At 40.5% G+C, this 27,905-nt stretch overlaps 1 protein-coding gene across 10 annotated transcripts in view; it reads left to right on the top strand.

Moving 5' to 3' along the window:
- The window catches only part of MOB2 (MOB kinase activator 2), a 160,192-nt gene that overhangs the window by 107,489 nt on the left and 24,798 nt on the right, over positions 1-27,905 (top strand). For 3 of the 10 annotated variants that reach the window (XM_050953754.1, XM_050953755.1, XM_050953751.1), the window contains one exon: positions 26,541-26,627. The exons of 3 other annotated variants lie outside the window; for them this stretch is intronic. In XM_050953754.1, coding sequence (XP_050809711.1) covers positions 26,541-26,627 — 87 coding nt within the window. Of the gene's footprint in view, positions 1-9,482; positions 9,640-26,537; positions 26,628-27,905 lie in introns of those variants that run through there. 4 more of the 10 variants (XM_050953753.1, XM_050953750.1, XM_050953749.1 and 1 more) reach the window with 3 other exon arrangements.

The raw sequence follows: 27,905 nt of genomic DNA, 5'->3' as shown, positions 1-27,905 counted from the left end.
TGCTGGGTATAAGCATTGGTAACACTGTAGCATTTATATTGTGGTAGGACATTAACATTCTGTTGTGCATAGGCCAGTGGTCCCCCATCTTTTTGGCTGGCGAGCACCAGCCGAAGGACCACTGTGGCGGTGGCGCACCCGCCAAAATGCTGCTGAATTTTGGCAGCATTTCGGCGGCAACACCTCTCAATGACGTCGCTTGCCATAGACAAGCGACGTCATTGAGAGGTGCCCCACCGAAATTCGGGAGCGACGCGCCTCGATGACGTCATTTGTCGATGGCAAGCGTCGTCATTGAGAGGCTTCCCCGCCAAAATGCTGCTGCGACATTTCGGCAGGTGCTCCGCGTTGGGGACCCCTGTGCTAGACTCTGTACATACAGATACTAAAACAGTCCCTGGAGCCAATAGTTTGCTGCTTAAATAGACAAGACAGATTAGAGAAGGAAGTAGTAGTATTTTGCAGATGGGGGAATTGAGGCCCAAAGACTAGGTTATTTGAAACTCATACATGAAGTCTTTGGTAAAGCCAAGAGTTTAACTCCAATCTAAGTCCCAGTTCAATAACTTAACCTCAAGACTTTCTCTCTAGTAGAGCAGCCAATTTCAGTTAAGGCAAGTGAATTTTCTTACTATGTAACAGTGCTGGCTGCAAACAATCTGCTGCAGTACAAGGCTAGGAACGCTGAAAGTGGTGAATAGAGAACTTCACAAACAGTGAATTTCTTCTGTTATCCACTGCTTTTTATTCCTTTCTCTAGCCAATGAAGGCCCATTTCAGAGCCCTAACAGCTAACAAGGAAAAAAACCATAAATCTAGGCAAGTATATGTGTGTGAATTGGAGATTGTAATCTGAACTAAGTTTGCACAAGCCAGTGGTAGCAAACCAAGCAATGTCACCAAAACCAAACCCAACAACCAGAGCTCTTTAAAGAGGGAAACTTCCATCCACACCTGCAGCTGACTTTGTTTACATATTTCCCCCTTTTTATCTCAATGAATATGATGCTTAATCAGGACGGATCCCATATGCTTTCTGTGCATGGCCTGATGAGACTCGTTCTTAAAAGCTTTCTTTATTTTAGTCTTCAGTCAGTCTCTAAAGATATAGCCCATCTGTTGGTTTTTTCATTTTTTATTTATCTAGATCAGAGTTACAAGCTCTTAAAAACCAGGGTATATAACAGTCCATGCATGTGTCACTATAATAACATCTGTGTCACTGGCATGATTTTTAACAGAAGCATGGGAGGCACTTGCATCATAAATTCTTTTGAAATGTTTACTGTTTTTTGGGGAAGTTACCCTTAGGCTAAAATTACTTACACTAACCCTGAGACCGGGGAGGAAACTTGACATTTTGAGAGAAATCCACTTATATACGTTTTTTGAATTGTTATAGTGTAAAGAAAGAAATAGTAATTTATATAACTCAATCTTTCAGATGCTCTTTGATAATAAAAAACACTAAATTAAACTTATGCATGAATTTAGTTCAATAAATATTAGGGTCATTGTCCTGTTTTTGAAGACATTTTTATCTACAAATTATGTAAACTTAAAAAATTTGAAGACAGCATGCATGGGATTCTGTTTTCTTCTAATTCGTTAATATAGCAGACTGCTGTGGTCCAGATACACGTGCTCTATCAGTGTCTGGAGAATGAAATACTGAGTACAGCATAAACCAGTCTTAAACTTGAGTACTCTGGATACTAGCTAGTCATTCTTTAATCTGAATCCACTGTACCATGTTTGAACATGTGAGTATTCTGTTCAAATTTTGTGTTCTCTGGAAAGTGTGGTACAATGAGTTATATAGTCTCCAAGCATTTAAAATGTGAATTAAATGGATAATTGTGTTCAGTCAAGTGTACCAACACTGTCCTCTTTAACATCAAAGTGAAAACTAAATTCATTTTTGTAATTAAGATTTCAGAGACGTGAGGAGATAGAAAATGGGGGTGGGGATGTGCGCACTAAAGTTTACAAGTACAGAAAAAAGAACATACTTATCAGGGAGCGAAGCTGCAATTGCTATGGGAGCCATGTCATTACTACTTTGGATTTACAACTCAACTATAACAAAGTGTACGGAGGTGGAGTTTTTGCTTTTTCATGTAAATATACATACATATTTTTCTATGTTTAAAATTTAACTTCCCCTCCCTAACCTATCATTTAAAAATATATGTGTAAGTTGCCAAAAGTACTTCATAATCAATCGAAAAGATTTCAGCAATATGTCAGACTTGAGGGTGAACCCTCAAAGTAACCATGTTCAGCATTACTACTTGGGGTTGTATTTCTAACCAATTTTTTCTGACTTGCATTTAGCAGTAAGTAGGTCACTGAGATGAGATACTTGTTAAATTCTTTCTGCTATGTGTCTGCCTCTCTCTCATGCCATTACATGCACACTGTCCAAACAGGTTTTACCTTGGGGTTGTAAAGTGGTCTTCTCTCCCCTAAACTGGTCTTCTGCAATACAAACAACAGTAAAACAGCTCAAGACCCAGCTGCATCTGGGAACTATTTGGTCTCAGAAACTCCTACAGTTTTTTATCTTAACTAGATGGTTTATGGCATATTTGCATTGTAGGAGCTGATACGCACCTATTAAGCTGGCACTGTTAGGTGTTTTGAAAATAGGTGAAGGTGCAGCACGCGTGTTCCAGGTGAAGCTAATCCTGTAATGAGCCTAATTGTGAGGATGCTAACAAGTCCTGGGCTTTGGGTGAACCAAGTTCATTTTGTGCCTTCAGAGTTTTGTGGCCTTGCTTTTAACAAGTGTAGTTGAGAAATTTTTTGTTAGGTGCTGAGAGTTGCACTGAATAGCTTCTACTGTTTAATATCACATAATGTAAACTATGTGTTTCCACATGTATTTAATATAGCATGCCTGGAGAGAATTCTCCTCAAGCATATTTCATAGTTACTTTTATGAATCCTTCTTTTCCCTGTGCCCTCATCTAAGTGTGACATTATCAAATAAAATCATCTACAGTAATGCTGCCTGGAGCAGACTGAAATGGGGCTGGAGTTATAACACCAAGTAGGGGGAGAAACTCGTGCTTCGTGAATGGTGCTCTGTGTCTGGGAAAACTTCAAGCAGTCTCCACTTATTTCCTTCCACTCCTTTCCCACCCAAAGCATGGATAGTCTTGTCCAATGAGAACTGTTGACTCTGGGACCCTCCCTCTCTGTGCTGATTACACCTTGTATCCCTCAGCCTAGAGTTCCATGACCGTTTGCAGTTTGGCTTCGATTGCTATGCCATATTGACGTAAAACTGAAAACAGTAGTTGTGTTGTACACCTTACAGGGAGGTTATGTATATGTGTAGAAAGTAGTTCAGAATGTTAAATGACCCTGGGGAGACTTTCTTAGCCAAGTTTTAGAAGCTCAGCCTTTTTATATGAAGCTAGGGGTCTTGGGTGTTTTGTGGGATGGAAGGAGAACAACAGGAGTCTTTCACTTTAGCTCTTTAATATTAAAATACATTATTGCACTAATCCTTCCTTGGAGAGCAGCCCATTTGAGCTTCAGAATTAGGGCAAGAAAATAAAAGGAATAGTTAAGTCTGAGATGAAACTCCCATCTGTTATGATCTCCAGGAAAAAAAAAACAGAACAACAATGGTTAGGAATGACATAAACTGAGCACCCCATTTCTTACTGTCTGCCAGGAGCAACTCGCCCATGCTGCACTGAGGCAGATAAGTTTTTTCAATAAGATTGCTTCCTCTGACTTCACTTCTTAGTATGTATGTTGCAGTCATGTGCTGGTGCTTTCAGAAGGATACATGTACCAGATCATCAGTGTATCTGTACTTTTTAGCAGAAACTAAATCTTGTTTGTGGATTTTTTTTTCTTATTGAGAGAGAATGTGGATATCTTTTCTCGAAAGGGGGAGAGAATGTAGAGAAACATAAGGTTTTTTTTCTTGTTTGAAGTGAATTGTGCCTTCCAACCAGGCACTGCTGTGCTGTCTGGTTTGGCATTGGGCCATTGCAAGGTTTTCACTTGAATTTGTAAAATGTAGATAACTTGCATTAACTCTGCATTGAAGATGTACCCTAATTCAGAAAACTGACCCTCCAACAGCATAGCAGTCCTTAACAACTCTTAGGCTTTTTTTCAATATTGATACAGGCAAGAGTGTAATCTGCTGAACCGTTATCTCTACTCAAACACCTCCATCTTTTTTAGTAGTGTCGCGTTCAAATACAGATCTGACTTAACTCCATTTAGCTAGAGATCTGAAGTGATCTCAGCACAAGGTAGTATGGGTGCAGGCCTACATACTCGCTAGAAGTTTTCTGATCAATCTACTCATGATTTATTTTTGCTTAGTACATGCAGTAACTCTCACTTTCCTGTTTTTTGGTACGGTCTGACTTTATTGAGCTGAACTCTCAATGACCATCCTGCTTTTTGTGGGTCTTGCCCACAATTCAACCGCTTTAAGAATTCCTGTTGGCATTTGAACAAAATCTTGAAGACTTTTGCAGGTTCATATTAGACTTCTTCTGATTTGTGCACTCCAACTTGCTGCTCTTGCCCCCAACAGGATAGATGTTTGTTTCTGGTGTTTCAGATTTAGTGAAGATATGTACCAGTCTCTTCTCTCTGCCTGTTGCAGAGCAAAACATAGCCACAGCTGAAGCTAAAGAAAGTGGTTGCTGCTCCAAATACTGACTCTTAATCTTTGCCACCAGAGCTTTATGAATATAGTAAAATACTGGTCAGTTTAGATACTGTGTCAACGTTTTGAAAGTATTTATCAAATTTGATTAATTTTCTGAAATTCTTGCATCAATTGATTTACAGGGCTTTTATCTCAGCACACTTTGTGGTCAGGAGGGCATGTTTCCATCCTGATGTTTCTGGGTTGGGGTTGAAAGTATGTTTCTGACATCTTTCCTCCTTATACGATCCCCACCCCATCACTAAACTTTTTCTGCCTCCGGATTGACTTCACTCTTAAGGCCTATGTTAGAGTTGTCATCTCTGAGGCAAAGAAAAATGGGCCACTGGCTGTGGGCCCCATCTCACCCCTGTTGCTGGTGACTCCTGTCCCTGAGTGATGAGTCTGTTTCCCCCACTTCAGTCTCAGCACCAAGAGGAGTTGTGGTGGCCCCGGCAGGCAAGGGCCTGGGATGCTGCATGCATGCAGCACAGGACCGGGGCGCTGTCCAGGCTGTGACACTCCCAGGAGCCAAGACTGCTGCATGGGCAGCAAAAATAAACACTGACATGCCACATCTCTGATGGGTAACAGACAAGACAGCAGAAAAATTGGCCAGGCCAGTCAAAAACTGGCTAGGTGGCAACCCTAGCTTCTCTACACAGAGAGACAATGTGTTCCATGAGGGTGTGATTTTTAAAGCAGCCCCATGTGTTGCACACTAACTGGCCCAAGTAGACCCTGCTAGCACCAACAAAAAGTTCTGGAGTGCACCTTAAAATAGTACTATGCTAAAGTACACTAGGGAACTTTTTGGGCATGCCAGCATGGTCTACACAAACCAGTTAATGGACACACTGCAGCTCTGTGTGGACAAGCCCTCAGTTTCTATCAGGAGTTATGAGACTTTGAATTTGGACAAAACACTAAGTGCTTTTCCCCTACTGCTGTTGTTGGGATGATAGCAGAATGAAGACTGAAATTACTTTCCAATGTAAATAAGACTTGGAGGTAAACTAAATGATGTAAACGTCCTGCTGCTAATTCTTGAGTGGTCCCAGAGCACTGGGGACACGTTTTGAGGTAATTAGAAAGGTTACTTGGCAAGGTAATAGCACAAGCATATTAAAATCAAACAAAAGGGGCAATTAGCTAGCTGAATTGAAATATTACATGGCAGGCAGGGACACACAATAGACTGCAATTTAATTTAAAACAGAACTTTACAATCTGACATTACAAGCCCTCATTTTTCATATAAATGCTGAGTTGCACTTTAATGGCCTCTATTTTTGTTTCTTACGTTATTCGCTTGTCTGAGTGGTTTTGACTTGTTCTTTTCCAAGCCTCTTGATACTACTATACTTCCCTGTGTTACCTACTTTATGCTGCTTTTATGGAACCCTGAAAGAGGCAAATAAATAGCAAAGTGAGCAACAGTTGCTTATAAAATGGTTATAAACACACAAAGCATTATTCATAAGATTACTAAATATCACTCCTTGGCCTGACGGGTCAACATTCCCATCAGGGTGAGGTCTGAGTGTAGATGATGTCAATCATAAAGCTCTTTGTCTTTGGTCTGGCAGTGGCTGGAGTTAGTATGGAAGGTGTGTCCTCGGTATATGCATGTGTTTTGTGAATAGATGTCAGGGGGGTGCTCTGCCTTTCCCACTGTCTTTGATTGGTACCTTTTCTTACCCTATGTCATCACTTAGAAGATTAACTTTAGTAATTTATCTTGTGTACTGGGAGCAATCTACGCTCAGATGTCTATGATTCTGTTACCCTAACAAAGCATGGTGTCTGTAACTGGTCTACCCCTCTCACACGCCCACTGTGGGGATCTGACACTTTTTATTCTCTAATTTCAGTGCACCTTCCAAAAAAAGCCTCATTGGTCCCTATATATCCCTTTCCTACCACACGGGGATAACACTTCTACTACTGAAAGGCACGTATGTCCAAGGTGGAACTAAGCAGCTGCTAAACAATTGTGCAGAATTTTGAGATAGTATACGAAGACTATGTATCCAGGAGGAACTTTCAGGATAATTTAAAGGGGAAGAATATAATTACTTGCGTATGAAGTCTGACATTGGACCTTTAATGTACACCATGGTTGTAATTCAGGTGAATATCAGTATGAACATACATCATTATTTTCAATGATTACACCTTCAAATAAATATGCTGCATTTGAGTACTCCTTTTTGGATATGACTGTTTTCAGATAAATCTGTTCATTGAACTTATGGTCAAAGTCTCTTGTTTTAAAATTCTTAAAATCCGAAGTTATGACTTTCCATGGCACCAAATGGCCATGTTGCACATATGTTTTAAGTTACTAAATTTGACATCATACATAATAAAACATACCTGCTCGAAGTGGCTGAGTTGTGCTTTCTAAAAACCTTTACTTTCGGTTGCATGATTTTGGGGTATTTAAAATAAGAACTGAGACACAGCATCTTTAACAACAAGATGTTACTGGATTTTATGTAAGCATACAACTGGACAGTACAGTCAGCCCAAAGAAGGGATGCAGCTTGCCAAATAGAGAACTGATAGTTGGAGAAATAGAGGAAAAGAAGAGTGTTCTGGGGGAGGGGAGAATGTTTCACAAAAGAGAGCATTGAAAGTGGAAGTGTGGCACAGAGGTTAACCATCTGCAAATGGATCACTGATCGCATATGTCAAGGGGAAAGGATCATGAGTTTCCAAATTGTTCAAGTCTCAGTTTCTTGTTTGACATCCTTCTCAAGAGGTGTATCACGAAAGTTCCTAAGTCCAGTCCTCTATGTGAGGATGTTGAAGCCTTCTATCTGATAGTGTGAATCTTTCAGCTTACTAATGAGGCATGGAGAGGCCATCTTTCTTGTTAAAATCGTAACAGTGTTATCATAGTGTTTCATATTTACTTTCGTTTGAGCTATGAAATCTTCTTTAACTTGGAAACAATAAGGTTTTCCCTTAATATTTTGTCTGTTAGTGTAATTGTAAAAATGTTTAAATGCTTATTGTTTTACAGCTGATTTAAAAGGGCTAGATGTCTTTGTGAATTTTAGTTGGTGAATAAAGTTGCGTGGGTTTCCCTTGCTACTGTGTGTTCCTTCTGTGGATATTCTGCCTCACTCTAGTAGTATGATTGACTTAATATAACAAGTTTGCATTATTTAGGGGGGTGGGGGAGAGTTTGGCCAGTATCAGATTATTCCAAGAGAGAGGATGATCTTGTGGTTAAGGCACAGGACTAGAAGTTGGAGAGAGTTGTTTTCTTTTTCCAGCCCTTCCACAGACTTCCTGTGTGACACTGGAGAAGTCACTTATCCTCTGTCTCAGCTGGATCACTTGGAAGCACAAGGATAAAAGTACCTCCTACTGTCATATTCCTCTACTTAAAGAGGATATTGAGGCTAAAGTTAATTGATTACAAATCCTCTGGATAGAAGGTACTACATAAATGCAAAACAGTATTCTCCCTGGGCTTTTTGACTGAGCCATGGAGAGAATACTGGTAGAATTAGATGTCCACAGTCTTCTGATACACATCAGTGGCTTGTGTAGTCACAGCACAGCGCTAGGAGAACTCACCTTCACGAAGGGCGTAGCTGCCAGTGCTCATGCACTGTCTACAGTGCCACGTTACAGCGCTGAAACTTGCAGCACTTGGGGGGAGGGGGTTCACACCCCTGAGAGAGAAAGTTGCACCACTGTAAAGTTGCAGTGTAGACAAGCCATAAAGAGCAACACACTACTTGTTGATAATGAAGATTAATTATTCCCACTTCTAGGAGGGCTTTCAGCAGGGTTACTTCATTAGACTCTGCACAAGCTGCAAACAATAGCATGCTTGCTCACTGTCTTGAACAGCCATGATCCTATAATGCCCACTTGGTCTTGTTTACTATTTGCTGCCTATAAATTTGCAAATTGACTGTTACTTCTGCTGATTTTGAACTTCATCCTGACTCTATCTGGAAGTATCTTTTAGAGATTTCACTATCGGGCTTTAGGTTATTACATAATTGTGTCTTTGCTGTGCATGCTCTTAGGATGTCCCCAACCCCTTCACATCCATCTTAGCTCCCTCCTTCTCCACTTAAAAATACCTAAAAGTTTTACTTTGTAGATTATGATTTGTTCCATTGTGTTTGGAACAATTTCTCTTCTCTTTATGTAGAATTTCTCCCTCTGCCTGGGTTTTTCTGCTTGTGGTATGAAATTATTGTGCAGTGTCTTGCAGAGCATGGTGGAAGACTTCATAAGCTGATATTGTTAGAAATGGGTTTTGCTGTGTACCTGAATGCATCTTTGTCTATCTAGCCTTTTGCACTGACGATAAGAGTGATAAAATTTGAAGTTGGGTGTAAACGTGCTGCTTCCTTTCCTCTACAGGGATTAGTTAATGAAATATGTCTCCCAGCACAGTACTGCAAAGAGCTTGGCTGAAAGAGGCTTGCTTATCCCTCACACTACTACTCTTGTCTTGCTGCACAGCTGGCACCGGTTTGAAAAGGCCAATTCAGATGCTCCCTTATTGGCCCTGGCTCCTCAGACTTGGCTCTAGCTCAGAATGTTTTTTTTTTTGTTTTTTTTTTTAAAGGAGCAGCTGTTTGTCTTTTCTAGCTGAGTTTTTTTTTTTTCCCCTCTTTCTCTTACTGCTTGCTTATTGGCTCAGGAAAAGAGGGAGGGAGGACTGGATGAAGTAAGCTGTGTACACTCTGTGAATGTGGTTGGACTCGTTTTTACAGGGAGAGAGATTGAAGAGTGGAGGTGAGGCTGTACTGGCCATTCCCCTCAGCTTTTCCCTCCCATCCCTCATTTTCTCTTTGTACCATGGTTGGGGATCATTGTAACCTCTCTGGAGACAGACCCGTACTCTCCCAGAATCCCAAAACTGGATTAAGCTGCAAAATGGTTCTACAGGCGGTGGGTAAAGTGCTAAGGTAACAATCAGGTTGTCGTCATTTTAGAAATTAAGGGAGAGGTACAGGACAGGGAGTTGGCATGCATAGCAAAATGGGGAAAACTTTTAGTTTGGAGCAGACTTTTTTATTTCATTTGATTTCATAGGCACAAATAAGTGTGTAGTGAGGGAAACTCTGTAAAGATAATGTTGTAAAGTGGAGATACATTGTGAGAGGGGGACTTGAACAATGTTGTGAAGTAGACTACTGGCAAAGTAACCCTTGGTCTTGTCCAACATTTTTAAGGAATGGGGAATTAAAAGCTGTGTTGATTTGTCTCTAAAACTTAATTGGTAGCCATATAAATGTGGAATTTCTATCAAACTTTTTGAATTTATACCAGTGTTTAAAAATGTCAAGTGTAATACTCTAGTGAAATAGTTTGAAGGCATCTGAGAGGGCTGAGTTTCAAGGGGATGGTTGGTGAATGGCTACTTGTTTTCTTCATTAGTAGTGTTACTTGAGTAAGTAGTTTGACCAAGAATCTACATAATGCACATGGCTTTTTTGTCTGTACACTGGTAAAGAATATACTTTAAAAAAATTAGTTCATGTATTCTAAACATACTGTTATGGGTCTGATTGTACGCATATATGTAAATATCAAGACCAAAAGGAAAACTTTTGGCAAGTATAGTACCTTGATTGGGGAGAGTTCTGATCTGTTCTGGGCTGAGAGGAAAATTTCATCACAAATATTAGAAGAAACAGGCTTGATGTTGGGGAAAATGTAGCTTTTTATTTCTGTTAACATGAGCTTAAGTATTTTTTTAAACTGTGAAGAATTAGTGCACAAGCCCAAGGAGGGGCTTTGTTGTATGCACATAACTTTATTTGGCAAGCCTCTGCTTGCAGCTGTTTCCTCTTATTGATGGCAAATTTGTTAAAAATGTTTGTCAACAGAAACATTATCCTTTGTCTGCCTTCCTTGATTTATGGGTCCTCTGACACCACAGTCTGCACTGTGAAGATGTTCATTAAACTTGAACTTTGTGACAACTAAGTAAAGACAAGAAAAACTGGACTACGATCAGACTTTTTCATTTCTGCTAGAGAACTTGACTGTGCTTAAGTTAGAGGGGATGCTTTTTTTTAATTTATAATTTTAAATAATAGCTGTCTTCACCTTTCCGCTTTTGCTTGCTCTGTCATTCCCCTTTTCATGCTTTTGTCTCTCATTTATACTTTCTAAGGGGTAGAGTTTTGAGGAGTGGTAAGTTCCTTTCCCAGCTCTTCAACTAGCTTAGTGTGTCAGAACTGTTTCAGGTTCCGTTCTTTGTTTGCAAGCTTTTTTTTAGGCTCTATAATTCAGTGTGGTGGTGTGCAGTAAGTCCTATCTTAAAACACTTTGGCCAGTAGCTGGCTATTCATGTTGTGAACTTTTTTGAAGTTTTAGTAGCTGTTCTATTGGCAGCACTCCCAGATGTAGATACATTGGTGCCTCTGAAAGAAAGTATTGCCAAAGCCTTTGTTCAGGGTCTGTAATGTTGGTCTTAAATATAGGTAACGTCCCATGATTTACAAGTGAAATGTATACCTTTGTATATTTGAGAGCTGAATAATTTTGACAAGTCACAATGAGCTTTAAGTCTTACTGATATTTTTTTCCTATTTTGAAAGTGTGTATATTACATTTCTATACAATTTATTTTTGGTAACCACAGTGTAATTTCTTCTGCATGTCTCATTTTCTAAAGCATATACCATAACTTTAGCATGAAAGAAGGGAAAAGCTTCCATAGTATGTGTAATGTTTTAGGCCTGGATGATGAAGAAATGAGGTGTATTTTATTTTGCCTAGTCAACTATTGGACAGGTGTTTGTGGATAACATGGATAAATTACTATATTTTGTGTCATAATGCCCAAATACTTTCTTTTCTCCTACATTTGAATACTTCCCATGAACTGATGCTGCTTGTGTGTTGCTGTCCTTTTTTGCATTTGCCTATTTGTCCTGGACCACCAACTTCTGCATCCAAAAAGAAAAAAAATGTGAAGTCACCTCACTGTCCTTGCCAGACAGCAGCCCAGCTCAGCCTGTCTGGACTAAGGCCTGGGACTCAGATCTGGGTTTCGTTTCCTGGATCTGCTGCAAACTCCTCATGTGACCTCATATGAGTCACTTAACCTTGCTCTGCTGCAGTCTGTGAAATGGAGTAATACTTCCCTACCTCATAAGAATGTTGACGATAGATTCATCACCCTATAAAGGGTTCAGATACTAGGATGATATGATTGGTGATAGTAAGAACATAGATCTGAGATTGGTCTAAGGCAGGGAAAGTTAATAGGTGGACCACGGGTCAAATCTGGATTACCAGATGCTTTTGAATGAATGTGGAAATTTTTTACTTATTTATTATCATTAATGTCCTTGTGGTATAAAAATATGCTCTGGAGTTTGGACCTTGACTATAACTTGACCAAGAAATTTGGACTTTGACAAAAAATAGACGGTCTCTTGTCTAAGGAGTGAGGTGTGCAAGTTTGTTGCAAAAATAGTCTGCTAGCGCTTCATAGCATCATGTGAAGCCAGTGATGCTGTTGATGAAAGTGGGAGGGACATAGGCCTAGGTATAGGAAAAATTTCTTCTTGACAATTGATGTCATTCGTTTGGTACTTGTCTGATTGCAAGCGTAGGACATAAGAATGGCCCTGTTGGGTCAGACTAAAGGTCCGTCTAACCTTGTATTCTGTCTTCTGACAATGGCCAATGCCAGAGGGAATGAACAGAATGGGTAATCAAGTTATGCATCCCCTGTCACCCATTCCCAGCTTCTGGCAAACAAAGGCTAGGGACATCATCCCTGTCCATCCTAGCTGATAGCTGTTGATGGATCTATCCTCCATGAACTTATCTAATTCGTTTTTTAAACCTCTTATAGTCTAGTCTAGTCTAGTCTAGTCTAGGACAAGATGTTTTCAGCACAGTTGTAAATGTGGCTTTCTTAAACCATGCCAAACTCTGTTTGTGGTGGTCTACACTGAAGTTGAAGTGGTGTGAACTTCTGAATGACACCCATTATCAGTGATCAGTAACTTTTCCTGTGTAGATCAGGCTTTGAAACTACTTGTGGAGAACATGAAAGGGACTGCTATTAACAGGGTGAAGAAAGGCTTGGTGAATTTTTGTGTGTGCCAGTGCTGAGTATGTAAACAGTCTGCTGATCTTTAAGGTTTTGTCTACACTGGCAAAATTAGAATCCTAAATTTCACACTGGTTCAGCTCCATTGTTGGAAGTTTTGGTGTGGACGTGTCTCAGCAGTGACAAAAAACAGTGGTAAAAATGCCTCTGTCTAAACAGACTCCATTTCTACCTCTGATGGAGCTGCACAGGCTGAGAATTACAAGTGACAGTTTTTCTAGTGCAGATGCATTACACATTAATTACAAGACAATATGTTGTTTTACTTAAATGTAACGTTTTACACTAACTTTTTCTGCACACTGCAATGCCCTCCACCTTTGTTTTTATCTTCTGTTAGGTGGTAATGTAGGGTTAATTCCTCCTTGTTGTCAAGTAATGTCTCCAAACCATAGGGGAGAGACCAGGGGAGAAAGATTGTGCACATTTTAAAAATAGTACAGTAAAGAGAGATTTTTGAGGCAGAGGGAAAAGAGGGAGAATATATAGAGAAGGTGTTGGATAATGAAGTAGGGAAAGAGAGAATGGGATGTCAAATAGTTGAATAGAGGAAAAAGAAGAAACAATTGATAACTTAAAGAATTATGGTTCATATTTTCTTATAGGAAAGAAAAGGGGAAAACCAAGTGAAGCCAAGAAGGCAAAGTAGGGGCAACAAAAGCAGCAGATGTATTATCTGCCTATTTGCATTTTTTTAAAAATGAAACCGACTCTTGTGTTTTAATATTCCTTTAAATTATAGGGGGCTTGTCTTTGGAAAGCTGTGCACAGTGCCTCTTTTTCATGCTGTACATACTTACAGCCTGCAAAATTTACCCAAAAATTACTAGCCGCCATACAAAGCCTGCTAATTTTTGCTGAAGATATAACAAATTAAAAATACTGTTAGAACAGTGATAAACTCATCTCAGCATAGCTGACCTGAAGTTACACGTCTCTTAGCATGGAGTTCAATAGGATTTCCAGGCAACAGATAAAAAACTCTCTGATATATAAATGTCATTTTGAAATATGTTAATCTTAAATGTTTTCCCCAAACACAGATGAACTCTGGACAGTTATTTTTATCCAATTATTGAAAGAAAATTAGAGATGTTGGGGGGAGAGGGAGGCAGAAACTTTGTAAGCACACTGAACTCTGTTTACCCATATCATATCATATTCTTCAAATATTGGTAAAACTCCATGCACAAGAAAGCAGGAGGTTAGTATAGACTGTTCATCAAAGCCTTCTCTTTAGTTGCCTTGAATAATTAGAAAGTAATAGAGGAAGTAATACTAATCTATCCAGCACACCTTTCTTTATTCTATTCCCATTAGTAATTGACCTGGGCCATCTGAACTCTTAATCCTTGCTCTGAGCTTTGTTTTATTACTTTTAAGACACAGTTTTTGCTCTGTGTAAATATTTTCATCATGTGAATAGACACCCAAATGTGATTCAGAACCTGAGTTAGCAGTGGGAGTGGTCTGTGGTATGTCTGCTTTTCCTCTGACAGCTTAGATCTTGTGCAGACAATAGTCAGAGATGGCTGACTTCATTTATCATGTAGCATCTCTGCCCATGCCTTTGCTTTTCCTTTTAAGTCTCTGCTGAAATCTAGTCATCCTGGGTAGTTGCCTTGTGTCACAAATATGTTATGATATAAATTGGGTCTTTCCTGAATTAAGTAATCTCACGACCCCTGTTATGGTACATAATATGCATGGTCCTTTATATCCGCCTACATATTTCATCTCTTGGAGAGTCTATAAAAATAAGCTCCTTTAAACTCTTATTTCTGGCTAGTGTTCTCCCCCCCTCCCTTTTTTTTTTCCCTGTGGTAAGTTATGTAAGGTAATTTGCAAACACAAGAATATAAATGTGTGTCTGGTCGCTTATCAAGCTACCATAACTTGCCTTGATGCTTGATAAATGAATACATTTTTTTTTCCCATAGACTGATTTGTCTTGGCATCAGAGTCTCATAGTTGTGCAGTATACTTTGTATGTTATACACCAAAAAATATTTTGGAAACAAAGCTCCCACTCCTTTAGCCTTCTCTCCCCCAAATGGTACTGGGGAGGCTAAAAAGGAAACACAAAGCATAGTCCTGACATTGTACTCTGTTTTTTGTTAGTATCCATACTGGAATCTTCTATTGCGCTTTCTTCTTGTCATTGAAGGAGCTCTCTGCCTCCTTTGCCCCGCCCATCTTTTCTTGTTGCTCAGTTAGTTTTCAGGTAAGTGCTGGGGGAAGCAAAGTGGTATATCTATTGGCCTTTTAACAAGGTTAACAAACTCTATTTGAAAGCTCTCCCAACTGGTTTTTAATGAGGTTTGAAGTATGCAGTGGAGATAGGCCAAACAGTGTCTAAAAAGTTTTTTTTCTAGCCTAGGTTAAAATACTATTTTAACAGTTTGGCCCAGACTACAATGTTAACTGTATTAGTTATAAATGTGTTTAAATAGTGTTCCCTAACATGCTTAAATGTAGATTGGGGGCCATTTAGAACTGTCTAGATTATTTTTGTCTTGTTCTTTTTCTAACTTCCATAGTGCTAAAATAGTTTAAAGGAGAAAAACGTGACATGTTGTCTGCAGTTGGAGTTCAGTGTCTTACCTTTTAAAGTGAAACATGATTGCTTTTTAATCAAACTCACTATAGGCTTCCTCATTTCATCATTGCAAAGCGATAGGAAGGAAGTGACCTGGGACTGAACCATCTCTGACATTAGAGATTAGGCAAGATTTATTTCATTTGCCATTGCATGATAAGGAAGAAGTATATAGAGGACTCTGTAGGTGGCTCTTTTCCTAATTTGGTATGTGAATCAAGTGCTAGCAAAAATGAGCTATATCAGACCATTCCAGGAGCCTGAGGTCTTCCACTTATGCCCAGAATGGATACAGTCTAGGCAGAGGCAGTGCAGGCTTCCCCACACTGTTGATGGGGAGACCACTGCTTGAGGGGAAAGGGTAGCTAGTTCTCTAGATGGACTCAGAACATAAGAACGGTCATACTGGGTCAGTCTAGCCCAGTATCCTGACTTCCAACAGTGGCCAATGCCAGGTGGCCCAGAGGGAATGAACAGAACAGGTAATCATCAAGTGATCCATCCCCTGTTGCTCATTCCCAGCTTCTGGCAAACAGAGTCTAGAGATAACATCCCTGCCCATCCTGGCTAATAGCCATGGATGGACCTATCCATTTATTTATCTAGCTCTTTTTTGAACCCTGTTACAGTCTTGTCCTTCACAACATACTCTGGCAAAGAGTTCCACAAGTTGACTGTGTGTTGTGTGAAAAAATACTTCCTTTTGTCACCTGCTGTCTATTAATTTCATTGGGTGAGCCCTAGTTCTTGTGTTATGAGAAGAAGTAAATAACACTTCCCTAATTACTTTCTCCACACCAGTCATTATTTTATAGACCTCTGTCATATCTCCCCCACCCCTCTCCCATTCGTCTCTTTTCCAAGCTGGAAAGTCCCAGTCTTATTAATCTCTCCTCATATGGCAGCCATTCCATACTCCTAATCATTTTTGTTGCCCTTTTCTGATTTCCAATATATCTATTTTGAGATGGGGCGACCACATCTATACGCAATATTCAAGATGTGGGCATACCATGGATTTATATAGAGGCAATATGATATTTTCTGCCTTATTATCTATCCCTTTCTTAATGATTCCCAACATTCTGGTCATTTTTTTTTTTGACTGCCGCTGCACGTTGAGTGGATGCTTTCAGAGAACTATCCACAATGACTCCCAAGATCTTTCTTGAGTGGTAACAGCTAATTTCGACCCCATCATTTAATATGTATAGTTGGGGTTCTGTTTTCCAATATGCATTACTTTGCATTTATCAGTCTTTACTTTCTTTGCTCTTGTGGCCAACAAAATTGCTTCTAGTACTGGTAATAAGAGTGGGTTTTTCGATGGTAGTTTTTCTGCTTGGAACTGGACTGCTACTAGCCATCAGATGCTGGTTTTTTCTGTCAAAGAATGCTAGTAAGTTTATCTACCTGTTTGGGCTGTATTTGAAGTGGTGATCTAGAGAGAGGCTCTACATCCTGTTACCAGCCCACTGAGCCATGCAGTCCTCCATTTCACCTGAATAAGTGGAAGGATATTCCAGCTGTAGTTGCTGTAGAAATGTCATGACCCGCATGTATTTACAAAAGTGCTTATGTTTGTGTACCATCTTGTGGAGTTAGCTTAATGGAGTGGAGTCAGTGTTTCTTCATAGGCACTTAGTGTTGTGCAGGTATTTTGGTTACATATTGTGTGTCCTGCAAAGTGGTAGCCAGAGGGGGTAGAACCACAAATTTTTTTTTTTTGGTTGTGTATTGAAATAACCCGTACTGTATTTTCCCCCTACTAGTTGTGTGTTTTAAAAAACAAAAAAGTTTTTGTGGTTAAACCTTTCTTTCCTCAGCTCTGATGATACAGATATTGATCTTTTCCTAAAGATCAATCCTAGAGGTATTTTGGGACTCTCTTGGCCCAGTCTTTGGGAATAATAAACAGTTAATAGTAATCTTAAACCTTGAAAGTGTTCTGCTATCCTCTGTCTCTTGATTCCTTGCTATGTGTCTGTGTCATAGGAGTTGCTTTACATTTTAATTACTGGTTAATTCTGCCTAGACCATGTTCTCTACTTCTGTGTATACATGCACAGAACATGTGGTGAACATGCAGCATGAACCTTTTTGAGAATTCCCTGGAAATCTTTGTTTTCCCCTTTTATCTCCCGTGTTTTAATAACCCAGCCTTTTACTGAATATGTGCTTTCCTTTAACGGGGAGGATGCCTTTATCTCAAAGATTTTAAGTATGTAGCTAGCATTCTGAGTGAACTGAAAGTCCATCTGTGCCATGTTTTCTCATTCTGTGGAAACACTCCCAAACCCTTTACCAAAAGAGTATATAGGCCATAAAATCAGTACTGTTTTTCTCTTGCCAGAGCAGTTTCTCTTGTTTAACTAATATTTTCTAACGCTGCTTCTCCAGGGCAGGCTGATGTTTAGAAATATCTTACTAAAACTGAGCTCTTATTGGTTGACACTCTGTCTTTGCGAAAGATAGGGCAGGATTTACCTGCCCACCAGTCAAACATCAGTTTGCACTAATGTAGCAAAGTCACGGAAAATAATTAGCAGATAAGAAATTATTCTGTTGGATAACTAGGAGAAACTTTCTAGTCATGTTTGTATCCCCTACATCATCAGGCAGATCAAAACTTCAGACTTCTGTATCCTAAGGTAGAGAAAATGAGCCTTTACTTCAACATGTATTTACTATGGTGCTATATAAATGCATAATCATTTTATTTAATATTTTTGTATCTCACCAAATGTAGAGGTATGCGTGGTGTTTTAATAGTTGAACAGAAATCTGGTTGGCTTTGTTAAAGTACTTCAATTTGCTTTGGCTCTTATTTTAGTAAACAAAATTTAAATTTATATTTAGTCTGTTGATGACTTCAGAGTATCTGCATTCTGGTTCTGCCACTTTTGGGCCACTAGTTCCAGTGCAGGTTTTGCTGCTGTATTACTTACATCTTGGAAATGTAGAGTTAAGTTTGGAGTCATCTGAAAACAATATTGCAACATCGAGTTGATCTGAAATGTCTGTCTGAGGCCCATCAACATAAATGAGTTGGGTGTTCTTGCTACTGACCAAAGTTAACAAAAAATGCACATTTCTGAGCAAAATAATCTGCATCATGAACAGGGAGAATGAATAGTTGTACATTTCTCACAGAGTAGTTGATGCAATGAATTAGCAGACTTGGCTTTCTTCTCTGAAGGCAGAAATTCAAATGCTACTTAGATCAAATTTGAAGAAGGGTTTTGGTGGCTCCATCCACTTTCTGGTGGTCACTTATCCGTATCACTAATCAGCCTGATTCAGTCTGTGCTCAAGAGTATCCAGAACTAACATAACAGTGTATACCTTGGGTCAGAACTGGGATTTATTGGCAATGCTGGGGTGAGGAAGTTTGCAATAGACTGAACTATACAGTGAAGGACCAATAATGAAAACTCATTTCTCAATTTTAAGTGTAGAGTTATCACCTATGTTTTTCTTGCTTTATCTTTCTGTAGAACTGCTACTGTTGTTTAGTGGCACAGACTTTATAAGGTCTGGAAACCAACATTAACATATGATTGATTTTTATTTTAAATCAGATCCGTAAGGTTGTTTGTCTTAGTTGTGTGCCTTTTAATATAATCATGTTGACATTTGATTAAATGAGTGAACTTTAACTTTGTAAAGCTACCACAACAAGCTTATTGAAATTAAAGGTATTTTTTAATTGCTAACAGTTTGGTAAATATCTATACCCGTGGTCCCCAACCTTTTCATCTGGCAGGCGCCAGACAAAGGACCACTGTGGCAGTGGAGCACCCACCGAAATGCTGCCGAATTTCAGTGGCGACGCCTCTCAATGACGCCGCTTGCCGTCGACAAGTGGCGTCATCAAGAAGCATCCCTGCCGGAATTCGGGGGCGATGCCTCTCGATGACATCACTTGTTGGCAACAATCGTCGTCATCAAGAGGCATCCCCACCAAAATGCTGCTGAAATTCGGCGGTATTTCGACGGGTGCTCTCCCGGGGTCCAGGACACAGGCGCATTAAGATGTCCCTGCGGGCGCCGTGTTGGGGACCACTGATCTATACAATTCTATTAATTTCTATTCTTTTCAGTCTCCCATAGTTTTTAACTTTACACAATATTCTGGGGGTCACTTCTAATTGAGATCGTAAATCCCTACTCTCTCTTAAACCAATTAACACTCACCAGTTCGTGTATGTGACAGAATCCATGGGGTACAACCTGGAACTGTGGGACCGCTGTACCGCCTTAACTCTCCATCCTGGGTCGTCATCTCACAAAGCCATGCCAGTGACAAGCAGCAAACCCCTCCCGGCGCTGAGATCACTCAGCCATCAGCATGTGGAGCCACTCACCCAGCTAAATTCCATGAATGCTCCCTGAACCACTCATGAATCATACAGAGAGAGGCCCCAGCCAGTCACTCCAGCCCCTAGCCTTGCACTCTGGAAATATACCTTCTTACAGTGCTCAGGACTTCCTTGGATAGTGCAAGCTCATTAATTAGTTTGCCACTTCTTAAAAGGAAAGTGGATATGCACCAGCCTTCGTAATCTGAGCTGAGATTTCCCAAGCACTTTAACCCAAAACACATTGTTTTAGATAAAATATAAAACAGATTTATTAACTACAGAAAAATATATTTTAAGTGATTATAAGTAGCAGGCATAGAGATCAGAGTTGGTTACTTTAGAAATAAAAATAAATTTGCAACCTGAATTCTGTAGACTAATCAAGATTTGAATCAAGTAGTGTTTCACCATAATGTTACAGGCAGCTCACAGTTCTCAATACCATTACTCACACTGATCTCCCTTCCAGCTTGGAACCAATCTCCTTAGTTCAAAGTCTTTTTGTCTTCCAGATGATCTTCCAGGTTGGGGGAGGAAGCGGGCGAGTGATGTCACTGTCCCTCGTTTATACTTTCTTCCAGCTGCTAGAAAGATCTTTGCCCAGAGTTGGAGGTTGGGCAGTCCCCATTGTGTACATGCCCTCTCCTAAGGAGCCTCTGAGAGAATGGCCCATCCAAAAGAATCTATTAACGCCTGTCTGGCCAGTGATAGCCTTTCAGTTGCAAGGAAGGAGCAGCTGACTGTGGGCGTTTCCCAACCTTATAACATATTTCAGTAATACATATAGCAGTACTGTACTTCATAACTTCACATACAGTACAACAGATCAAGACTTTTAAAATGGTACCTCACAAGGCATGCATTGTACAAAACATATCCTAATCATATGATGATGGTGAACATGGGGGTACAGAGTGTTACGGTGTAACAACAGTTCTGTTAGAAAGTTTTCATCCATTCATTATTTTAACCATGATTCTATAGGTAAGGTTTTTTAATCTGTAACCCAGCAAAGCTAAAGCTAGTGGCAGAATTTCACTTCACGTTTTTTCCTTAACTGAGACAGCTACAATTTGAGTATCTTGTTACTTAATGTGCACATCCAATGTTTAAGCTCTGTAGCAGCTTCTTCAGATACAAAATACCCTTTGTGTGTAAGGGATCCTTACAGCCCAAACTTGATTACTGTATGCTCATGAGTGAGGTGAAGTTATCCAAGGTGGAACTGTATCTGTAATGGATGATCCTGGGTGGTAAGAGCTAGGAAGACAGATGCAGAGGGTGGGTGTGAGAAGTAAATGACCATCCTCCTCATCCCCCCACAAACAGGGCCGGCTTTAGGAAGTGCGGGGCCCAATTCAAACAGTTTTGACGGGGCCCTCGCAGGGATGACTTTAAAAAAAAAATGTAAAAAAACCACGTGGGGCTTGTATTCACTGGGTGGTGCTCGGAGTCTTTGGTGGCACTTCGGCGGTGGGTCCTTCACTCACTCCAGGTCTTCAGCGGCACTGAAGGACCCGCTGCCGAAGTGTCGCCGAAGACCCAGAGTAAGCGAAGAACCTGCCACTGAAGTGCCGCTGAAGACCCAAAGCGCCACCAGGTGAGTAAAAATTAAAAAGGCACCTCTAACCAGGGAAGGGATTCTCACTGGGCGCGGGGCCCGATTCGGGGGAATTGGTGGAATAGGCCTAAAGCCAGCCCTGCCCACAAAAGTAAGTAACCAAACCCCTTCAGCTCAAGGCTTTCCATGCCTGAATAGTTAGAACTTGTCCAGTCCTGCCAGAAGAGCTAAAGACAGCCCTTTACTGTTTCTCCTCTCTGGGGAGCTGGAGAGAGAAACAACAACTATGACTGAGCTCACTTGAGAGCTGACATATTGCACCATGTTGAAAAATATTTCTTTTGATGAGCTCAGCCTGTTGGAATGAGTGTGGACATTAACTCCATGAGACAGTCTCACAGGAACTGTACCTTCCTTCCTCAGTAGTATGGTACCAGTTCTAAATTATCTTTGGGAAAGTATTTTTGTAGATTTCTTAATTGAGAAACTGTTTTAAAAATCTGATTACAAGTACACCTCTACCCTGCTATAACGCGACTCCATATGACACGGGTTCGCAGGGCTCTGGTAGCGCTTTAAAGGGTCCGGGGCTCCAGCTAATGCAGGGAGCTCCAGAGCTCTTTAAATCACCACCAGAGCCCTGCCGCCTCTACCCCAGTGCTGCGACCACAGGGCTCACCGGCGATTTAAAGAGCCCAGTCTCCCTGCAGTGACTGGAGCCTGGAGCTCCTTAAATCACCGCCGGAGCCCTGCTGCCCCTACCCCAATATAACGGGGTTTCAGCTATAACGCGTTAGGGATTTTTGGCTCCCCATGACCTCGTTATAGCAGAGTAGAGGTGTATATAGAACTATGTGCGCGCACATCCTCCTACAAAGACACTGGGTTTTTTTTTTGCTTTTCCAAATATTCCATTTAATCAGGCTAACAATTTAACTAGTTGCAGTTGACATAATTAGTGTTTTAAACAAAAGTCTCGTTCAGCAGCAATTTTTGTACTTTGTACAATAGAAGTATGAGGAAAAGCTGAACACTAGCCCTGCCCACTATCATAATTCAATAATAAAATAGTTTTGCAGCCATCCTTAGTTTGCTACAGTTCAGTAGGGTGGATTTTTGTCTTCTATAGCAGATCTAGAAATGAGATTAAAGAACATACATAGTAACCAAAAGAACCTCTAAATGTGCTGCTTTTAGATAAATTATAAAAGTTTTTCTGGGCAAGACTGTCTTTAGACTATTAAATCTGTTTAAACACAGTCCTCATGTCCCATTATATAGCCACTCCTCTCTGAACTGGAGGTGGTAATGCACTGTGTATTAGCATACTGAAACCTGGCCTACTAATACTCTAGCTAAAATTGAAGTCTTCCCTTAAGTTTGTGACAGAAAGATGTTGGTAGGTAGGAATGATTGTTGCTGGCTTTGTCTGCATCTCTAATGTTTTTGCCTTACAATAGATTTTCTGCAGGCTAGTGTAATACTCAAAACTTGTATGATGTGATCGTTGCTTGTAGGAGAAAAAGAGAACGGAGAAAGCCGAAGAAATACAGCTGTAGTACAAAGACAAAGCAGTCTAAACTCTACTACCGTCTGCAAACAGCTATCTGTCTGCGTTTGCTTATCTTGAGTTATAGAGCAAAAAAGGTCTGTCACTGCTAAAGCCAAGTTGCCATGATGAAATTATTCCCTGCTATTAAAGTGTGATTCTACTCGACTCTGTAAATGACATTGTGAAATTCCACATTTAGGATGCCTCAGATTTCCTGATCAAATTTGCTCAGTTTACAAAGAAAAAAGCTAGCTTTTCTAACTGCCAGCCCTATAAACGCATCTGGGGTTCTGAGAGTCAAACTGAATCCTTTCTGATGTGCGCAGTGTCTGCAGTAATAGGTTCCGCATGCCACATTCTCTCCCTGGTTTCACCCATGCATCTTCATTGTCTTCAAATGCTGTCTTGAAAGAAAACAGGATTGCATGGAAGTAACCAAGAGCAGAATTTGGTCCTGCAATTAGAGCTCAGTTGTATTGATGATACACAAACCAAAATAAATCCTTCTCATGCCCCCATATATGTTGGCTCTGCAAGACAGTAGGGGTGGAAAAATAGCAAAGCTTGTTTTAGTCATCAGATATGTCTGAATACACACAGACAGGGAGCAGATTCTTCTAGACTACACACTTTTTTTTAGAGCAGAACTTTTCTATAAATGTTAAGGGTTGCTGCAATCTGGAGATATTTGCTTTCCCAAAAGCATGGGGGACTAAAACACCTCTTTTCCAACCAACAGTCGTCATACAGGTCTCTTGCACAAGCTTGTCTCTGCGCTTTGAAAGTTCAGTACTCGTGTTACAGACTGCAGATAGGAAGCCTCCTGCAACCCAACCAGTTTATGCATCTCTGTTGTTACTCACTTTGTGTCAGTTGAAAACCTCTCCTTACCCTTGCCTGAATCTCTGTTTCTCTCCCTATTTCATTTAACTTTGCAATTGTATTAATTCTGTAAAGCATTTTGGGAAAGCTGGGAAAGACACTATACAAAATAAAATTACAGTTGTATTTTGTTGCCATAAGACGCTGCTTATTCTTACAACAGTGAGTCTCTTCTACTCCGAGTGAAGCTTTTTTGTAGTACTTGCAAGGATAATTACTGTTTGTCCAATTTTTTTCTTGCTTCTCCCTCAGAGTAAGTCAAGGACATTGCTGTTTGTGTAGATTTTCACAGGTTAACCTGTGCTAAGTTGCATGGGTGCCAGTCACTAGCTTGCACAAGTGCAGCACATCTGCATTAGGGCTGCGCACCCATGTAGCTACACTGGTGCAAAAATCCCCAGTTTGGACACGTCCTCTGACTTTTTTGTTGTTGTGTTGTTTTGTTTTGTTCCAGTAGACATGTAAGAGATCAGCACTCCTTTTTCATATCCCATTATAAAACATTAGTAGATGCAAGGTGACCCCTACCTTCCCTCTCGCTCCCCAAGAACTTTTACCTGCAAGATCTGTCTTTGTTAGACAAACCCTTCTGTCTAGTTGCAAGCTGGGTAAATTTCAGCTCACGTTTTTGAGGGTGAAAAGGAATGGGTCGGGTATTTGATGTTAATGAGAATGGTTCTTCTGCATGGGAACTAGATACAGTAACATTCTAAGGTCTTGTCTACACTTCCACTTTACAGCACTGCAACTTTCTCGCGCAGGGGTGTGAAATAACACCCCTCTAAGCGCTGCAAGTTTCAGTGCTGTAAAATGGCAGTGTAGACAGTGCATCAGTGCTGGGAGCTGTGCTCCCAGTGCTGGGAGCTACTCCCCTCATGGAGGTGTAGCCGCTGGTGCTGCAACTACACAAGCCACGTTAATGCGCTGCTGCTGCAGCGCTTTAACGTTGCTATTGAAGACGTGTCCTTACCTTCTTGCTTTTTAAGGATCTACGATGGGTTAGGCAGGGTACATGTCATGGGGACTTCTCACTGAAATGCACTACTTGGTTAGCATCCTGTTTGACAAGACCTGGGACCCTGGAGCTTCCTGGCATTTGTGTTCTAAACTGATGGAGTTTTGAGAGGTAAAGACAGTGACACTGCTGAGAAGCTGTGAAGAGCTATCCGGGACATAATTCTCCACTGTGCTGTGCCTAATTTATGCCACACCACTGGTGCAAAGTGGAAGTCCCATAGCAGACTATCATTCTAGTGTAGGGCATCTCCTGTTGGGGGGTGGGGGGGAGGTCCAAGTAGCAGGGCATATGCGCATACAGATCATGAATGTAGTTGGTGTAATAAGGACTTTCCTGAACCTTGTGCCTTTTCCATTGGGATCAGCAAGGTACACAGGTGGCCCAGGAGGCTTTAAGCCACCTTGTAACCAGAGTGCCCCTCAAACTGACGAGCTGAGCTCCTATGCATGATAAGGTCAAGGATCCTGAGACAGTTATTTCCTGTTATACAGAACTAAAAGTCAGCTGCACTGTATTTCTTAAGGGGAAAAGATAATATTTTACTTATTATAAACTTGAAAAAAATTATTGGGAGCGAGAAGCTACAAATCTTGCATTCCTGGCAAGCCACATTCAGCTGTCCTTTGAAAAAAAGGCATTAATGTGAGGATTTTGGGGTGGTTAGGAACTGGTACTATTTTTGATTTTTTTTTTAAATCCTTTTTCATTCTATTTTAGGAAAGTTAGTTCAGATAAGTTTATAACACTGTTCCATCTGTGACCTATTGCATTTACCTTATATACACACAGGTAATCATAGCTCTGTGCAGAGACCTCTTGAGAATGGTTCAAGGATTTGGAAAAGCAGTAGCGCTCTTACTTCCCCAATGCCTGAATTATCAGGTTTTTTTTGTAGTAGATGATCTTAGTTTTAGTTAAACAGATTGCACTGCAAAATATCCTTCAAGATAAGAAATCTGCTGAACCCTCATGTTTATGCCTATTGGTTCAGGCATATGAAGGCTTACTGGCTCGCTGAGGAGTTAACTATGGGTTAGTGGGTAGAGTCATAGATGTACTAATTTTAAATGCTTCTTTTCCAACAACAGAGCTACGTCATTGAGGCCACGTAGAATGCTTTTGTTGGGTTGGACAGTTTCCTACATTTTGAGCTGTTGAAAGTGGTTGCATCTGTATTTCAGCACTGCCTCCTGGAAATATATCCACAAAAATGTTCTGTTCTTCCAGCTGACCTTCCCTTCCTCACCTGTGCACAGAACTCCATCTTCATCCTCTTCCCCCCCCCCCCAAAATTGATTGAAGGGGCACCATGGAAGAATGACCTGGGGATTACGCAGTCAAAAAGAGTCATCAAAGATAACTGGAAGTCAGATGCAGCCTCTAGTTTTGCAGGGAGGGGTACTGGTGGATAGGAGCTCAGAAAGAAAAAAAGGAAGCTCTAGTTCAGTATGTTTTTTACCACAAGAATGCACTCCAAATATTCCTATAGCATTAACTGAACTTTCTGCAAGCTCCACCTTGCTTTTGTAGTCATTCTTCCCAGTAGTACACCAATGGAGAAAGCTGGGAAAACCAGAAGGAGTAGTACCAGAACCTGGAAACCAGCAAAGACTTATACAGTAATTGAGTCTCTTCTGTCAATAGACAGGTGTTCTGATAGGCAGTTATCTGTGGCTTGCCAGGACCTCGTAACCACTACGTGTAAGCAATGTGATAAGCACTTGTCTACTTACTTCCTTTTTTTGTTAAAAGCAGGAGGAAAGAGCAAACAGGAGTGGGAAATTCTGCTGTACCAATATATACAGTGTATACCAGATGTACTCTGTTCCCCTTGCTTCCCAGGTGAGGCCAGCTGGAGCTTAATTTGGTCTTAAATCTGTCTATAGAGTGTTTATACGCTTTTTTTGAGAAGCAGCATTATGAAATAGTGTTATGGCACTTGTCATCCTTAACATGCTTGCCATGCCTTGGCACCGACTATTTACAGCAGAGCGCCCGGAGGCTAAGTAAAGATTGCCTTTTAAGGTAAAGAGCCGCTATGAGAATATGAAAGAAAAAAGTTTCCCTGGCATGCAGGGAACATTCTTCCTTCCTCCTCCTCCTCCTCCTCTTAAATAAACTATTAGTAACTTTTAAAAACAGAACAAAAATGAAAAAGCAAGGCCAGGGATGCTGCCAAAGACATTTTATTCTGCACAGCCCCCTTAGAGCTACACTGTAACTGGGTTCTGGAAGTGACCCAGGATGGGAGAAGAGAAGAATGACACTCTGGGGTGGGGTCTGTCAGAGGGCTAGAAAGGGAGGAGAACATAATAGACACTGTACAAATAGATTGTCTCTTTCCCTTCCCAATGTCCCATGGAAATAATCTGACCACAACAGTCTACGAAGAAGTTGGCTGTGTTGTAATGGAATATAGGCTTACTTTGTAATTATACTTTATACACCCCTTCTATACTGATGCTCATCCTTTCTTTTCTTTTCCTTTCCAACCCTGAAAATATGCACGTTTCCAGACTTCTGTTAATATGCTGGATCTAGCACCAGATAGTGTCATTCTCGATAATACAGGCTATGATACTGCAGAAGAATTTAGCCTTTTAAAATCTACACTTGATTATCAGGGAGCTGTCTTAAGGTGTGAGAATTTTCCCCCCTGCCTTGATACTTAACTGAAGAAAGAAGGGTTGGTTTTTTTCAAGTATGGGGGGCGAGGGGTAGATGGGAATTGTGGTTTGGTGGGAAGAGGGGAGAGGTAGGGGGAAGGAAGGGCTGAGAGTGGGAAAGCAGCCACCTCTGTCCTGTAAAAATATCAGTGCTATTTGCTGCCTCATTGTTCTTGTTGGGAATTCCTTGCCTAGAACTTAAATGGAAGTCATAAATGTTAGGTCATAAACTGTTTCCTTCCTTCTGTGAATAGATTCAAAACTCTGACGCTTAAGCAGAATAACCCTAAGTAGAAATTAACTGATAACTGATTTCCAGTAGAGGAACCTGGGGCTTTCAATTTTTAATTAATCCCTCATTGATTATGCGAATTATGGGGAAAAGGATAATAGTAATGAAGAAATCTATTACTGGTTAATTTACATTTCCCCATAAAGCCTTGGACTTTCTCAT

The sequence above is a fragment of the Gopherus flavomarginatus genome, chromosome 5, assembly GCF_025201925.1.
Source record: "Gopherus flavomarginatus isolate rGopFla2 chromosome 5, rGopFla2.mat.asm, whole genome shotgun sequence".
Lineage (NCBI taxonomy): Eukaryota > Metazoa > Chordata > Testudines > Testudinidae > Gopherus > Gopherus flavomarginatus.
Note: the sequence above shows the minus strand (reverse complement) of the source record. Positions and strands in the feature narration are given on the sequence as shown.